Source organism: Natrix helvetica, assembly GCF_964273705.1.
Source record: "Natrix helvetica genome assembly, chromosome: 6".
Lineage (NCBI taxonomy): Eukaryota > Metazoa > Chordata > Lepidosauria > Squamata > Natricidae > Natrix > Natrix helvetica.
This window is the reverse complement of record NC_138553.1, coordinates 52,966,802-52,983,743: the sequence shown is the minus strand read 5'-3', so window position 1 is coordinate 52,983,743 and position 16,942 is coordinate 52,966,802. Positions and strand designations below refer to the sequence as shown.

General features: G+C 36.3%; 1 protein-coding gene across 4 annotated transcripts in view; it reads right to left on the bottom strand.

Moving 5' to 3' along the window:
• Window positions 1-4,979: 4,979 nt before the first annotated feature.
• The window catches only part of SLC38A1 (solute carrier family 38 member 1), a 161,757-nt gene continuing 149,794 nt past the window's right edge, over window positions 4,980-16,942 (bottom strand). For all 4 annotated transcript variants that reach the window (XM_081958400.1, XM_081958402.1, XM_081958399.1 and 1 more), the window contains exons 14-16: window positions 12,637-12,778; window positions 12,438-12,535; window positions 4,980-11,477 (exon numbers count right to left, since the gene is read on the bottom strand). In XM_081958400.1, the coding sequence (XP_081814526.1) occupies window positions 11,400-11,477; window positions 12,438-12,535; window positions 12,637-12,778 (318 nt within the window). In that variant the 3' untranslated portion in view covers window positions 4,980-11,399. The remainder of the gene's footprint in view (window positions 11,478-12,437; window positions 12,536-12,636; window positions 12,779-16,942) is intronic.

Sequence of the window (16,942 nt, the reverse complement as noted above, 5' to 3'; positions counted from 1 at the left end):
TTGTCAGGATCCAATCTCCTGAACAATGTGACACTGTAATGCAGGCAGTTCTTCAGGTTGAGATTTAAGTCAGTACTGTATAAACCTAAAGGGAGCAGCCATTTTTTCCTTCTGCTTTCTATTCATAAAAGCAATAAAAGATTTCATTGTGGCATTACTAGAGAAAAATCCAGCTGATGTTTGAAAGCAACATATACTTCTTAAGGGTGAAGATTTTACTTTTAAACAATAAAAAAAGAAAGAAAATGGATTAAACTCTTCTCTTTGTATCACTGTACATTTTAACTCACTTTGACAAATCAGTTTGGTTATAGGACCTTGGAGCAAGCTCAGAAGCCTGAATAGATAGCATTCAGTATTTGTCCAAAAAAAGCCTTCCCGTATAATCTTATTTTAAAAATGCTTTTTTATCATTCCAGAAAGCTTCATTAAGTAGTTGGATTTAGCCATTAGATAATTTCTGATTTTCTTGGGCAGACCCAGCTATCAAAATGGAGCATTGTTATTGATTGTTGAAAGCAACTGTCTCCTCGAAAACATGGTTTTCATCACTAATTCTGCAAAATGTTTGCATTTTCCTCAAGTGCAAAACGAGGTGATTAGTAGCCACCTTTGGATTTCTGAATTTACAGTGGGTTTGTTAAATTCTGTGCTATTGAGCTTTGATTATGAAAATTATGAAAAGTTCCAAAACAGAAGCTCTAACCATTCCAGGTTCTATATAGGTTAACCATTTTCATTAAAATCAAGATGTCAGCATATGGTATGTTCCACAGAATAGTCAGGCTTCACTGAAACCAAGGAGATATTTGCATTTAGTACAGTACATTCAACATTGCTGTGCTGAAATGAATTTTAGACAGGTTTTTCCCCACTTCATTATTAAAGTGCAGTTATAATGAAAGTGCCACAAGATGGCAGTGTTTAACACTTTGATAAAATAAATCACATAAACTTCAATATGATTCCCCAATGTGGTGTCCTCTAGATGTATTAGGATTACAAATTCTCAAATTCTCAGGCAGCTGGGAATAGAATGTACTTATTTATTTTTCACATTTATATGGCTGCCTGTCTTGCAAAAGTGATTTTCAGTGGCATACAACATTCAATAAAACCATACATGAAAACAACCATTATAAAAATGAAAAAGGCAACCTTAAAAATTAAAGACTGAAAATTTATATTTTCTATACACACACACACACACACACACACACACTGTATATCTGCCAATTAAGGCAACAGTTATGTATTTATAATTGTTGCACCATCCTAGGTCCTAGGATTGCTATATGCAACCATTCTAGGGGGCTTCTGATTAGCAAAAGCACTGGGGGGAGCCAAATTCACTTAATGACCACATAATTCACTTCATGACCACAGCAAAAAAAGTCACAGAATCAGGCATGACACACTAGATAATGTTTAGTGATGAAGTTCAAGTCCCAATTGTGCCGTAAGTCAAGGACCAGCTGTACACATTCTAATCATTCTGCAGTATTGCTTCTCAACTAGATATATCAGTAAAACTATATTTGGAAATTACTTCTTTATTCCAAATTGCTGAAAGAAAACTATTACAACATCCCAAATGCAAGATTCATGTATCAAAGCAGGCACACTTTATTAGGACATAGAGATCCAGGGAGGCCAAGCTCATGCTGCAATTCCTGGATCTAGGAGGAAAATGGTGTAATTAAAGAGAATATTTGTGACATATTGCTTCTTTGATTTCTATTGTACTAATCTTCTCATTCTTGGTAGCTATTTGATTTTTTGTATTATTGTAATATATATTTTATTTTAACATTGTATACCACTCACAATCATCTGTTGGGATGGTTAGCCACACAAATTGAATGAATGAATAAAATCTTGTAAGATTTGCTGGAATCAATCAGAATCAGCATTAGAACAAAAAAATCAGAACTGAGCCAAGTAGCTAGGTAACTCAGCACTTCTCTAAGGGAAAAAAAACAATTGAACTTACTGTTATTGGTAAGTTTTACAGGCCTAGAATTTATAAAAGTAAATATTTAGTTTACAAACTTAAATTTCATTTAAGTACCCAGGTATTTTTATACATTGCCAGTGACAGGGTAGAAGCTGAAAAAAATTCAGTAAGGCAGCATTAATATTTTTAAAAAACTATATTAAGTTACAAGATAAAAGTAAAGTAGATAAATGCAACTAGGCCATGTAAAAGGTCAGAAAAATAGTCGTTGCTTTTAAAATTTGAATTATTTATAAATTATGTGCACATGTACAGACTATTCAAATGGGTACTTGCCTTTAGATTAACCAAACCATTAAAATACTTTTTATAATTCTTTTCTTCAATGTATAAAAATGAAAATAGAAACTAAGGGGATATATTCAAATTCCCAGGACATCTATTGGGTAACTTCAGGAGTACAAAATATGACTTTGGACTTCCACTTAATGCCCAAGCCAAGTTACATCACTGTGTAGTTATAACAAAGTGGTTGTGGGTAATGTGTCTACAAAATTATTTAAGACTCAGCTATAGATGAATGGTGGTGATTTAATCCAAAATAAGAAGGTGACTTAGGATCTCCTGTTGGACCCTTTGGGTGATTTTCAATTATTTAAAAGTGCAAGTAATAAAATGGCTTGTTTATAAATCATATGCTTTAATTATTAAAATCTGTGTTGGTAACAGTAATTGTTTTGTATGTGATAGTACAAACTCAGATCTAGTAATGTAAACAAATGCTTGGGTGCAATATTGTCAATGACATCCTGATTGACATGTTCTTTGCCTTTTCTTGGGGCTGATTGTGATTCTGGAAGTTTCATTAAAAAGTCCTCCATCTTTTTCATCAACAGACATGCAGAGCTATCTTGTTAGCTATGCTCTTTTCTGTTATCCTTGTTCTCATAGTATTTCAATTTACCAGTTTTGTGCTCAACACTTAGGAGAGCAAACAATTGTTAAGACTGCAAACTTCAGAGAACTCTAAACGAAGATTGATACAGCTGAGGATTCTTGAAATACCAATTTGGGTAAGTTAGCTCACTATTATTATTATATTACTTTAGAATACAAACTTATTACGGACCTATTTTTCTATCAGCAGCAACAGGAAAATAAGAAAAAGGGGAAAAAAGAAAAATATACTCTGTGAAGAGAATAATTATTTCCTGTATCCAAGAATGAATTTCAATAATTGACTTTTTTTCCACCATAATAAATTGCAAATTACATTTGACAATCTTAAGGATTCTGATTTATTTCATGCCATTATTTTGGATGGAATAATGTAGTACCTTTCCTCTGTATAGACAAGGCCAGTATTCATGAAAATAGCTGTTTGATTGTCTGTCTGTCTATCATTCACATTTATTATTTTTATACTGATATCTGAATTTTTTTTGGCTTAGGTTCTTTAATATTCTATAATAAAATTCTATCTACATAGAATAAAATATGTCATCTATTCTAGTCTCATTTCAAGGGAGTTTGAGGAACAAGTATTAAAAACATCTGACATACTCCTTATTTTTAGCAAAATAAAGCTTGCTTTTTTTTACCCAATATTTGGGCTACTTTATTCAAGGAAATTGAAAGCTATAGACTGACGTAGGCGATGATACTTGTAGAATTTGTCCAATAATATAGGACAGAGCTTGTCTCCAGTAGGGAACACACCGTACTCAAGCTATTACAGCTAAACAGCAGCTGCTGTCTCCCCCATTTTTCTCTTTAAAAAAGCACAATTAATAATACCTCTCACATACGTAGAAATTGTTTGGCAACCAGAAGAATTGAAGATTCCATAGTGCTGTGGGCTAAAACAGCCTGCTAAATTTTGCACCCCATTTGATACGGGCCAAATGGTCCAACATTCAATATGAGTAGTAATATGGAGTAGAGGAGTTTTTATGTCTATGGCATTTGAAACTTACCAGTTGTAAGAAGACCATGCTAGCATTTCCAATAGAGATACTTAATTAAGTCAAGATCTCTTTCCAGTATTTGGGTAGTAATAGCTCTTAAGAAATATTACCAGCAACTAGATTTGGCAGCATACTGTGTGATCCCATCTAGTTAAACCAACAATAAAAGAGATTGGTCTGAAAACAATATTATTGTTTCTGAAAACAATCAGAAATAATATATTTCCTCCACCTTCTCTTACTGTAAGTTCTGAGAGCAGAGAAGAGATGTTGCATTATGTCATGACTTGTATATTATAAGCCATGTACAATCCCATATGCTTTGGTTTGAGAACTTAAGGTAAGGTGGATAATATGTACCATTCTAGTAGAATTCTAGTAGAATAATAGGCAAAGGTAAAGGAGTCCCTGTGGATTTTAGTTCACTAGAGTAAAATCCACAGGGATTCCACTAGTCTATTGAGGATTGTGCTCCTCTCCATTTCAAAGCCATTGAGCCAGCGCCAAAGACATTTCTGCAGTCATGTGGCCAGCATGATGTCAGAGTGCTGTTATCTTCCCAACAAAGTGGTACCTTTTTATCTACTCACATTTGCATGCTTTCAAACTGCTAGGATGGCAGGAACCATGGCAAGGAATAATAGATACTGCTATGATAATTTCTTTGTAGGAAAGGAAGTGAGCAATAAACTTTAAGTATTTTGGTGTATTATCAGTTCCAATTCAATGCTGGATGCAAGAATTCAGATAAAGCTTCTCCATTTAAAGGCACAAGCAGTGCTGGGAGAGAATGGGACAACTTGCTATCAATTAGCGTTTTTCTTTTTATTGCTTCCTAGAATTCCTTTTTCTTGCCTAAAGGAAGCCTAGACCAGAAAAGGACTTCTGTTCTTCTTTCTCTGAATTTTCTAGATTCAGGAATTTTACTATTTGCTTGAACCACCACCCAAACATATCTTAGGGTTTCTTTTCTTTTTTGCAGAATCAACATATCAGATTTGTTTCCAATCATACAATATTATATAAATAATAGACATGTTTTATTTACACTCAATTTTATTTACATGATATCATTAAATATGAACAATACAGACAAAGATATAATGTACGCCAGAGCAAAGTAAATTGAAAAAAAACCCTCTCCAAACAAAAACAAAACACTACTGATTATTCTTACTTTTAAATCATAGTTTAGGAAATCAGAAGTCTGAATGTTAACAGCATACAATTAGTTCTGCTGAAAAAAAATCATACATACATACATACATACATACATACATACATACATACATATATATTTATTTAGTGCAGTACCCGAGAGAATTAATAATGGACTATTTTAAAAAGTGACACTTTTTTTAATTCTGCAAAAAATGTGTGCTCTTTTTTAACAGTAAGTTCTATCAAGTCCTACACATTTATATTCATAAAATAAGAATTGGAGATATGTATGAATTTTAACAGAACATCATTAAAATATTGAACAGAAAATTTCACAATTTCAAAATGTTACAATATATATATATATAAATGATATATATCTAAAAAAAGCAACCAGTTGAACAAGAATGGCCGAACTTTGTTCTGAGAATACAACATTCTACTTATGATCCCCCCAAAACAGACTAAACAAAACTTATGTTCAAATGCTCTTTAACATGGTGCTTCCTTCTTTGGTCCTAAGTACAATAATATTTTTGATACTACCAACATCAATGTTATAGTCAGTCAGACTTACCAGGCTTTTGGCCTTTCTGGATGGAATTAAAAAATCTGTGGGTCTAACACAGGGGAGAGGACATGGGGAAAGGATAGCAAGGAACATAAGCGGCACTACCAAAGGATTCTATTCTACTTCTGGATGATACAAAAAGTATCTCAGAGGAATAAATCATGGCAGCCCATTGCGTTATGCTGTTAAAAATGTGCTACTGCATGCAATTTAATTTTGTAAGCTTCAGGGCTGTGATCAGATAGAACTGAACAGGATAAAAGTGGGAGCAGGAGAGAGAACATGTATTTGGATGAAAAGCTAGGCCATTGCTGCTCCTTTTCAGAATTGGCTACAGACACATTGTTCTTGTTATTTATCTACTTCAATACTTTCATCTCACACACAACTGCAAAAATAGGAGGATCCTATTTATTTACAATATATATACACACATACACGAATTAAACATTTCCTACATCACAACTGCATAGATTTTGATTATTGTTGCTGCTGTTGTTGTTAAATAAAAAAGAAACAGATTCAGTGATATGCACGTATGTGAGTATCAAGGTTTTATTAACTCTTATTTAGCAACAAGTTTTTTTAATCTTCACATTTTGATAACTGAAGGTCTTAAACTGAGGAACAATGGGTACATTCATTTAAAAAGAAAGATACATGAAAACATTGTCCAGATGCGAAATAGCATCCTCAGCAATGTTTGTTTCTGAATAAGGAAAGACTGTACAAGAGACATTTAAAAGCAATTTAAGTTAATACAGACTATTGTAATGGCATAAACTGTATTTGAAAAAAAAGACAGAACTAATACTAAGAAAAGAAACATGTAAAAGTGTGTCTTTGATTTCATACAGACAGTATTTGGTGTTCACATAAATAGTGCAATATCATACCTAAGGGTTATATTTTTGCTATCCACTCTTAATATCCTCTGCATACCCTGGACCAAGCATTATAAATCTGGTAAAAGTGATTCTTCCAGAACTGTTAGATGGAAATGGTGAGAAGGAAATATTCTCTTTACAAAAATTGCTCAATTAGGATGCAATTTTATAGCCCCTGGTAGGAGGTTCCAGAAATTGGAAACTAGGCAAATCAATGCCCATTGGGCTTCTAAGGCTTGGAGAACATGTTGGAGGAAGGCTATAAACATTGGAACTCCTGATCCATGGCACAGAATGTTTGTTAACCCTGAAGCTCATATAAAGAAATGTCAGGGAAATCCTATTATTCAAAACAAACATGAGTACGAATAGATGAAAAAATTCAAATATTTCCTCCTCATTTCTGCCCTGCTGAAAAGTTTACAGCAAGGTGTTTTGCTTGTTAAACATTCCAGTGTTGCAGCACTCCAGAAGCAGAAATACTGCTCTGCCACAGTGGAATAGCTTATTCCTCAGTTTCAGGAATTTCAAGATACAGTAGAACCTCTGATCACAACCATAATTCGTTCCATAACTTTGGTCGCAAACTGATTTGGTCGTGACCTGACCCTAATTTTGGAAATGTGGTGCTTACAAAAAAAATGGCACAGAAGGGGAAATTGGCCGCGAAAAAAAAAAGTGAATTTTTTGGTCGGAACCTGATTTGGTCGTGGTTAGAAGTGTTTGTAACCAAAGGTTCTACTGTATATAGATATCCAGTATGTTATCTGGAACATTTTAGGAATTGAAGTCTAGACTTCTAAAAGTTCTTGAGATTGAGAACCACTGGTTAATACTTAGGAAAAACCTTTGTAATTTTAGAATTTAAGTTCTTCTTAAGTTCTTTTCAAGCCCAAAGTCCTAGTAGTTCACCACTCCTTTTCTGTGGGAAAGCCAAGAGAATGGTTGAGATGGAATTAATTCCCTTTCTGGGAAGAGAATTTGGAAACAGTTGTCTATATACGTATAACAACCAAAGGTTTCTCCAAGAAGAATTTTTAAATGCCTTCTAATCGTAAAGTAATGAAAAAATAAGGGCCGTGGCCAAGGCCGCATCCTACCTCCTGAAGGTGTTGTGGGATAGACCCTTCTCAAGGCCATCCTGAAGGAACTCCAGCACCTGTGGTGCTGAAGCCGAAGCCAGATCCACTTGTGTGGACCGACACCAGGACACAAAAGAAGACCAAGTCGCATTGTAAATGTGGGTGGTAGATTGCCTCCGGGATGCCTCAATGGTCTTGATCAGCCAAGAAATAGGCCGCTCTCAATTGCTCCCGCTCAAGGGCCAAGTGGTCAACTGAAGCCACTCAGGCTCCAGATGGACCAAGTTCCCTTGATGCAGAGCCACCTCCCCCATGGAATCCTCCAGTGGGGGAGGGCTGACAGCCTCACCAAGTCTGCGAACCAAGGTCGCCAGGGCCAATAGAGTGCTACTAGGATTATCTTTGCCCTCTCTAACACTAACTTCCTCAGAACCCCAGGAATGAGAGAGAGAAGGGGAAAGGCATAGAGGAGGCCCGCCCGCCATTTGCAATGCAGGGCGTCAACATCCACTGCCCCTTGGGCTGGGAACCATGAGATCAAGTTCCAGACCTGAGCATTCAAAGGGGTGGTGAAGAGGTCTACTGCTGGCCGACCGAACCTCTGAGACATTTTGTTGAAAATGCTGGGATGCAGTTGCCACTCCCCGTGGTCCACCATCTCCTTGCTGAGCCAGTCAGCCTGCTGGTTCTCTACCCCAGAAATATGTTCTGCACGTATCGACAGAAGGTGTCACTCTGCCCAGTTCCCTAGCCGTACTGCTTCGCCTCGAAGTGCCAGTGAGTGAGTGCCCTCTTGTTGACATGGGCCTTGGTAACAACATTGTCCATCAGGACTAGGACATGTTGACCGCTGACCCTCGGTTTGAAGTGGTGAAGGGCCAGGTGAACTGCTCTGAGTTCCAGCCAATTTATGTTTTTTCGCAGATCTGAGGGTGTCCACCAGCCTTGGGCTATCTGGAATTCTAGGTGAACTACTCAACTGAAAAGACTCGCATCTGTCGTCAGGCCAACCTGTCCGGCTCCCTGAACAGGGAACCCCTGGCCAGCACCAGGGACATCCACCAATGAAAAGACAGGAACACCTGGGGCTGCACGTAGATCCTGAAGAGTGCATTGCTGGTTCCGTCCCTCTGGTGGGGAAGCAGCAACCACTGCAGCTTCCTGGCGTGGAGGTATGCCCATGGCACAATCGTGATGCACAAGAGGAACTTTCCCAGGAGTCGAGAGAGAAGAACTACGGGAATAGAATGTGCCTTGCGAACCTGCTTAATCAATATCCTGAGCTGGGATGCCTGGAGGAAACTTCCTAGGGTTTTATTTTTCTTCATAGTCTTAAGCCTGATTCAGTCCTTTTTAATTATGGTAGATCTTTCAACTAAACCTTCCTATACTAAATATATATCTGCTTCATTCATGTTTCAGGTACTAATCATTACAATGGAAAGGATAGAAGACAGAAAGATTGATTATCTCACCCACTCCCTTATTTCTTCCCAGCAATTTTTTGAGTTGGAAATAGCAATAACACTAGACTTATATACCGCTTCACCAGTGGTGGGATAAGACCGGTACGCCCCGGTACGGGCGTACCAGTGCCTGCTGGGAGCACCAGGTACCGTTCCGGTATGGTGCTCCGGAGGTCCCACCTGCCTGCCCGCTCTCCTTACCTCTATTTGAGCCAACTGGGTCATTTGCACATGTGCATGGGGCATATGGTGCCTGCGCAATGCTCCACCAAGCAACTGGAGTGTTGCAGGCGGTGAGTATGTAGGCGCGCGCTGCGAGCATTCACGTGGTGGACGCCTGGCCCCATTGCAGCATACCGGTTGCAACAGGAGCCGGAATCCACCACTGCGCTTCACAGTGCTTTTACAGCCCTCTCTAAGCCGTTTAGAGTCAGTATATTGATCCTCATTACCAACTTCCAAAGGATGGAAGGTTGATCAACCCTGAGCCGGTCAGCATTGATAATACATTCTTCTTTTGAAATTGCTTATTACATAACTGAAGGAATTAGCTGCCCCTAAGCTAGTTAATATTTAATTTGCACAATAGTTTGTCATCATCACACCATGATCTAGATGGGAACCTCCACTGTAACGTGTTGTGAACTCTTTATTGCAAATGGTATGTAATTTGCCTTCCAACAAATCAGAACATTTGTAAATTCCCAAAATGTTTACGAGAATCACTAGGACATATTATGTTAGGAACTTTTGTTCCATTTTAAGAAAAAAAAAACCTGAATTCTGAGGACTCATATGTAGTACAAACTCTGAAGTAGCTTGCTTTGTTGTATAATCCTTCAAAATGGCCAAATGCCTGGACAGGAGACCTAATTCCATTATCTTTTTGGCCCCAGCATTGTCTATACAAAATAAACCTATTACTCATCTACTTCCCAATATGACTGTGAAGAAAAGTGGTTTGTAGAAGTCATAAACAATAAGACATTCTGAATTACTGTCGTATACATTCTTAAAAACGACAAAAACCACAAAAAGAGTATCAGGATCATCAATGTTCTAGGGCCTGAACCAGCTGTACACATATGGTCTAGAAATGCCCATAATGAAAGGACAAATATCATAATAAAAAGGATTATAAGCTTCTATGTACTTGATAGCAAGCTCTGAAAAAACTCTGCATACAACCCGACAATGCATCAAGATATGAGTATAAATGCCAGCATGTCCTGTATTCTTTCTTTTCATGAACTGCAGACCCTTGAGCTACAGACAACCTCTGTGCATCAGAGGTCAATAGATAGCATTCTCACTTGCATTCTTAGGCTGCATAGTGCCAGTAAAATATTACCAACCAGTAAAGATGTCTATGATTATACCAGGTGCCAATTGCAATGATGTCTTTATTGATACTGGAAGAACTTTCTACTAAAGAACAAAGTCTCTCCTTTTTATTAATTATATGTTTTGGCAATACAATTGTCAGTATCTATTTTACTACATGATATTAAAATGGAATTTATAATGGATCAGTATGTATTTTCATTGGCAACAGCTTTTTTTCTTTTTATTGTTCTTGTAAGAGCAAAAGAAAGTTTGAAATTCTCCTAACCAGATCACAACTTCATCAAATCAAAGAAAAATATTATTACAAATGTAATCCTGGCACCAAGAAATTTTATATCTCACACACATTACCTCTGGATCTGTTTCTTTTGATTTTGGTGTATTTTAATTCAAATAATATTGTAGAGGGACAGGGAGATCAGATGCAATTTCCTGGAAAACTATTTTGAAAATGGATACACATGCATACATATCTCCCACAAGGATAACTGAGCTTAAATAATTAGTCTTTGTTTATTAATATCAAAAGACTCCATTGAGTCTATATGTGACCAAATACTAGTTATCTATCTAATCTTTAACCACATTACTGCACCAGTGTGATCTACTTTGATCAGGATAATGGCTAATGGATTTTAGCTGAAAATCAGAAGAAATATTCCTGTGCAATGTATGAAGCAGTAGAAGATATTTTTCAGGTATTTCATTACCATTTACTGCAACCGGAAGACCTATGACCAATTGGATCTATGAAATTGTTTTGACCATTGTAATAATACTGATGCAAAAATTACAAATTAACTATCTCCTGTGGAAAATACGCAGTGATGATTAATTCTTGTTTGTTTGTTTCATAGAGGATATTTCTGATGAGTAGGACATACTGGCAATATAGGTGACCGATGGTTTTTTGAACAGCAAGTGTTCTTCTTGGTATCTCACTAACCTTCAGTGGCATGTCTTAATGCACCCAATCATAGATGACAAGAGGAATGCTCACCATGGAAAATAAAATTCCTAATGCCAAAAAGAGGGAAGCCTAGAACCAAAATGAGATATTATTTACATTTATTTATATACACAGTGTGCTCCAACATGAGTATCGAGGGTGTAGTTCTTAAAGATATTGAAAAGTTGCTACCACAAATTTTGCATTGGAAGAAGGGGAAAATTATCAAATGCATGAGAAATATCCTATTAATTATTCTTACTTTATTTAAAAGTAAACTATTTAGAAGTACATTCCTAGGTGTGGGATTCAAAGGGAAAGTGTGGTGCCCAATTTGGGAAAAGCTGCACACTTCTATTATATAATGATTAGCCATTTGAGAATGGGCTTTAAATAGAAGAAAAAAATATGTTCACGGGGAAGGCAAGGAAGCCAGCCACAACCAATCACTAATTATGTCAGCAATTCATGGATAATTCTCTTACAATTTAATTCAGAGGTGTGCAAAGTGTTTCTATTTTACTTTATCTTGCATGCTAAACAAAGTCGTGTTTTGAGTTTAAAACAATTATTTTGCTTTTATAATAGATGATTTAAATATTTTGGAAATGGCTTTGAATTTATTTCAGAATATGTAATCTTAGCCTTGTCAGGCATCTCTGAGTTTTGTTCCTGCATTCCCAATTTCCTTGGTTTCTGTTTCCTTGTATTGGGCAAAGGCTATCAAATGAGAAACCTGTTCTAAATTTCTGTGATTAAGAGTCCCGTATGATTAGTTTCTCTTCTTTAAATCTTCGTTCTTATTCATAAGCAGTGCAAGCAATTTACTGCAGATCATTTTAAGATACCGGTACTCAGGTACATCCTTTTGCAAACAAGTATTTATCTTTGTTGCCTTCTGACATGAATGCTGGCTCATTTAGCCGTTTGCATACTGGAAAGATCTAAGACCCTTCATTCTGGTGAAAAAGTATGTTCTACCTTTGTTACACTTGCACAGTACATCTTTTAATCTTGTTTAATGAAGGATAATAAAGCATACTAACTTACCCAAATTCTCTGAATCAGTTTTGAACCATCCTGATGGGTGATTTTCAAATAGAGTGAAGATGGAAGAATAAAAATCAACATATTGGCAGATGTTGTTCCTATAACAATGAGAAACATTTTGGTGTTATACTAAACAATTTACAAGTCTAAGTCTAACAAAGGGAGGAAATCTTTATTAAATATATTTAGCATGCTGTACCTACAACTCCAAAAATATCCTTCATGGAAGGTATAAAAATAACCAGCAGGTTAATGATCATCAAAAGGACCAATGTAACCACAATGTGTTGGCATAAATGAAATTTGGTTTTTCTAGCAAGCTCAAATAAAGATGAACGAACCTACGGAAGAAAAAAAAGATAAATCTGTTAGGCATAATGTTACATGGGACAGATATCCTTTTATTAATTCTCCTTCAGTATTATATTCTGTGTTCACTTAGAGGAATTAATATAAGATATTTGTGAATATCAGCATTTTCAATTCTATTGCTATTTATTTCAGCTATAGCTTTTTTATGCTATCACAACTTTTTCTAATAAAACATTAAAATTTTGCTTCAAATTAAAAATTCAATTGCTTTTTGCCAAATTTAAAATACTTAATCTCTCATACCAAGTAGAATTTTGGTATGCCAAAGGCCTGCTTGGGATGATTTCTTCTGCTAGGATGGGACAGAAAGTTACCCAGGAACAAGCCTTTACATTGGTTGACCACCCAAATTTGGAATGCCTTTCCCCACAAAGTATGGCTAATGGTTTTATTTGCTGTAACAGTGATTTTATACTTTTTATTGTTGCTTGGAGTTCCTGTTATTATTTTAATATTTATTTTTTATTTTATAAAATTAACATCTTCAAGAATTTTTTAAAAATAGGAAGTGATATGGGTAGTCCTTGACATATGACTACAATTGAGCCCAAAATGTATGTTGTTAAGAGAGATGTTTGTTAACTGAGTTTTGCCCCATTTTATGACCTTTCTTGCCGTAGTTGTTAAGGGAATCACTGCAGTTGTTAATAACATGGTTGTTAAGTGAATTTGGCTTCCCTATTGACTTTGCTTGTTAGGTCATAAAAGCCTGATCACATGATCCGGGACAATGCAACTGTCATAAAAATGAACCAGTTGCCAAGCATCTGAATTTTGATTACATGACCATGGGGATGCTGTAACCATTGTAAGTGTAAAAATGCTCATAAAACACTTTTTTCAGTGCTGCTGTAACTTTGAATGGTCACAAAATTAATAGTTGTAAGTCAATTACTACCTGTACTTCCCAATTTTAATGTTTAACATAAATACATAGAAAGCTGGTGTCGGGCGTGCCTCCTTCATTAACCAAGAAAGAAATCTCCCAACTCCATTGTTTGTGGAATTAAAAGTACTTTTACTGGTTATGAATAGATAGCAGTGAAGTAAAGCAAGGTCTGAGTCAGAAAAGCGCGAAATCATACATATCAAACATTTCCCCAGCCCCCTCCCTCCAACAACCCCCACCCCATTGCCCAATCTACAACTCCCTTAGGTGTCATAAGGGTTGCATCTCCAAGAACCATCATCAGGTTGGTATGCAACATCGGCCATCAGCATACGCAGAAGATGGTGAGAACAAAACTTCCTTTTTGACTATCACTCCTGCACTATTTATTCCCATCCCAAATACCATGCCCCCCCTCCCTGTTTCCATGGCAGCCGAAAGCAAGCAAGTGAAGCAGAGGCTGACATCCGGCCCTCCTTCAGAAAGAGATATCATCCCTGCAGAGAGAGAGAGAGAAAAAAACCACAATACAAAATAACAATATAAGTATTTACATCTATCCTAACATCAAGGCTTATGAGGATAATTGGTGTAGAACTTCTTCAAAAGTCTGGGAGCCCTGGGGAAAAGGGGCTGACGTCAAGACAGCACAATGTGCGATCTTGGTGCTCTGAGATTGCAGTCGATATTTCTGCCACTGGACAGTCCATTTGGACCTAAACCGTCCCGCAGAGACAGTGATTGAAAAGGGCACCTCCTGCTGATTTCAGGGACACTGCAAAGTCCCTGAAAGATCCAGGAATAGCCTTTTTTCCGGCGATAGAAACGCAGCTAATGAAGCTGCTGAACTTGGGACAGCTCCGGAACAGGAAAAAAGCGAAAAGAGAAAGTGTGTCGAATTGGTGAAGAAATTTTATTATTAGAAAAAGAGACCACCAAAAAAAAAAAGTTAAATTAAAATTGAAGATAGAAGACTGTAAGCAGCAAAATTAATCTACATGGAACTTAGTGTGTTATCCTGTTTCTAATTTTTTTTTCATAGATGGAATTTTTGCAAAGGCTCCCTATTTTTTTAAACTGAATGGATTGTTTCTTCTTCTTCTTCTTTCACTTTTGCTTACACCTATGGATTAAAATTTTCCTTCTTTTTTTTAATAATGCTTGATTGGATTGATTGGATTGTTTTTGATCTCCATTTAATGGTTTTTTTTCTTTCTTAAGCTTGGAATATAAAGAAGATAAGAAGGATTATAAAGAGGGTTGTAACAACAGGTTGTAACAACAGGCAGTTACACTGCCACTTAGAGGCTGGATGCTGGATACATTGTTTTTTCTTTTTTCTCTTTGATCACTTGAGATTCAAGGTTCTTTCAGCTTGTTTACTGACAGTGATAGTAGGAAGTGCACAAGTTGTTTATACAGGTGACTTTTGGAAGTTCTATCACTAGCTATTGGTGGGAAGACAACATTTTGACTTGAAAGATAATAAATGAACCTATTTGAAGTTTATTAAAATAGCCTTGAAACCTATAGTGGCAGTGCCTGCAAAACTGGAACAATGGCGCAGCAGGAAAAAGAAACTGTAACATTGCAAATGATTATGTTTGAAATTCTATCTATTAGTTGTGACAGAGAGAACTGAAAAGAGATTGGAGAATATGGAATACAAAACAGAAAAATTTGATGGAAAAACCGAGGATGTTTATCAAATGAAGAATGTGGAGGACAGAGTTGAAAAAATGGAAGAAAAAAATGGCAGAGATAAGAAATCTGTGGATACTAACAACAAAGTGAGTGTGGTTGGTAATGGCAAGACTGGAATATGGAAAGGGGAGATAGATGGATTGGAACTCTACCCCAGACTTCAAAGCATAGAAGAAGAGAGAAAAATTGATGGAGATAAGGAGAGAAATCTTGACCGAAGTACGAGTGATAACCAAAGATAAGCTGATGGAAAGAGCAGATGCTGGGTTTCGAGCTTTTATGAGATACGAAAAGAACAACATGTTGCGAAGAGAGGTTCACACAAGATTTATTAAGAAAGTTACTAGAATATGGAAAGATACAGGTTGATGCAATGAAAATGTATAATAAAAACTAAGCTAAATTTAGCTTACTAGTAGTATGTATAAAATGAAGTGACAATAGCTATAGTTAAATAATGATTAATAACGATAACAATACATATAGATATATTAGTTTGATAATATGAAATTTTATATAAACAACACATGGAGAATATGAGAGGAGCTTTATCTAGAATATGTTATAAAGATATATTGTGATTGGATGATTTTAGGATGATTTAATAGAATGTTATCATATAATCCTATTCTAGATTTTGAATATTATATATAAAAGGATGTAAAAACAATTATAGTCAAATTAAGGTTGAAATATACGTAATTGTGATATACATAAATATATGTGAATTTAAAATATGTGATTTGATATGAAAAGCAGGTGATGACTATGGAAGAGATGCATAGAAATACTGTAACCAACTGACACACTTTCTACAATTTGTAATGGAAGATGGGTTTTTTTTATTTTTATGTTTGTCTTTGTTCAAAAATAAATAAAAATTGTTAAAAAAATGTCTGGGAGCCCTAACATGAGATTTGTCGACCCATTCAGCCTGGGAAGGGGGGAAATGTTTCCAGGACACCAAATACTGAATGCGACCTCTATGTTTTCTGGAATCTAAGATTTCTTTAACTTCAAAATGTTGCTCTCCCTCAATTAGAAGAGGGACCTGAGGTGAAGGTTGAGGCGGACGAAAGGAAGAAATGTGCTCTGGTTTCAACAGGTTCACATGAAATACAGTATAAATTCTTCTAAGGTTCTTTGACAACTCCAATTTTACTGATACAGGATTTATGATTTTCACAATGTGGAATGGACCTATGTACTTTGGGCCCAGCTTCATTGATTTTTGGGTGGTTTGTAGGAATTTGGTGGACAAAAACACCCTATCCCCAACTTTGTAGTCTTTTGGCTTAGTCCTTTTCTTATCCGCCTGTTTTTTGTGAGCCTCGTGAGCCGCATCTAATGCTTTGCGGATCATGGGCCAAAACTGCCGAAGTTGATCACTCCACTCAGATAAGGACAAAATTTGCGGTTTCTCTTGAGGCAATTCAGGAATTGGTACAAAGTCCTGACCAAACACAACTTTAAAAGGAGTTATGCTGGTACTGCTGTGAAGAGAATTATTGTACGCCACCTCTGCATTGGTAACAGTTCA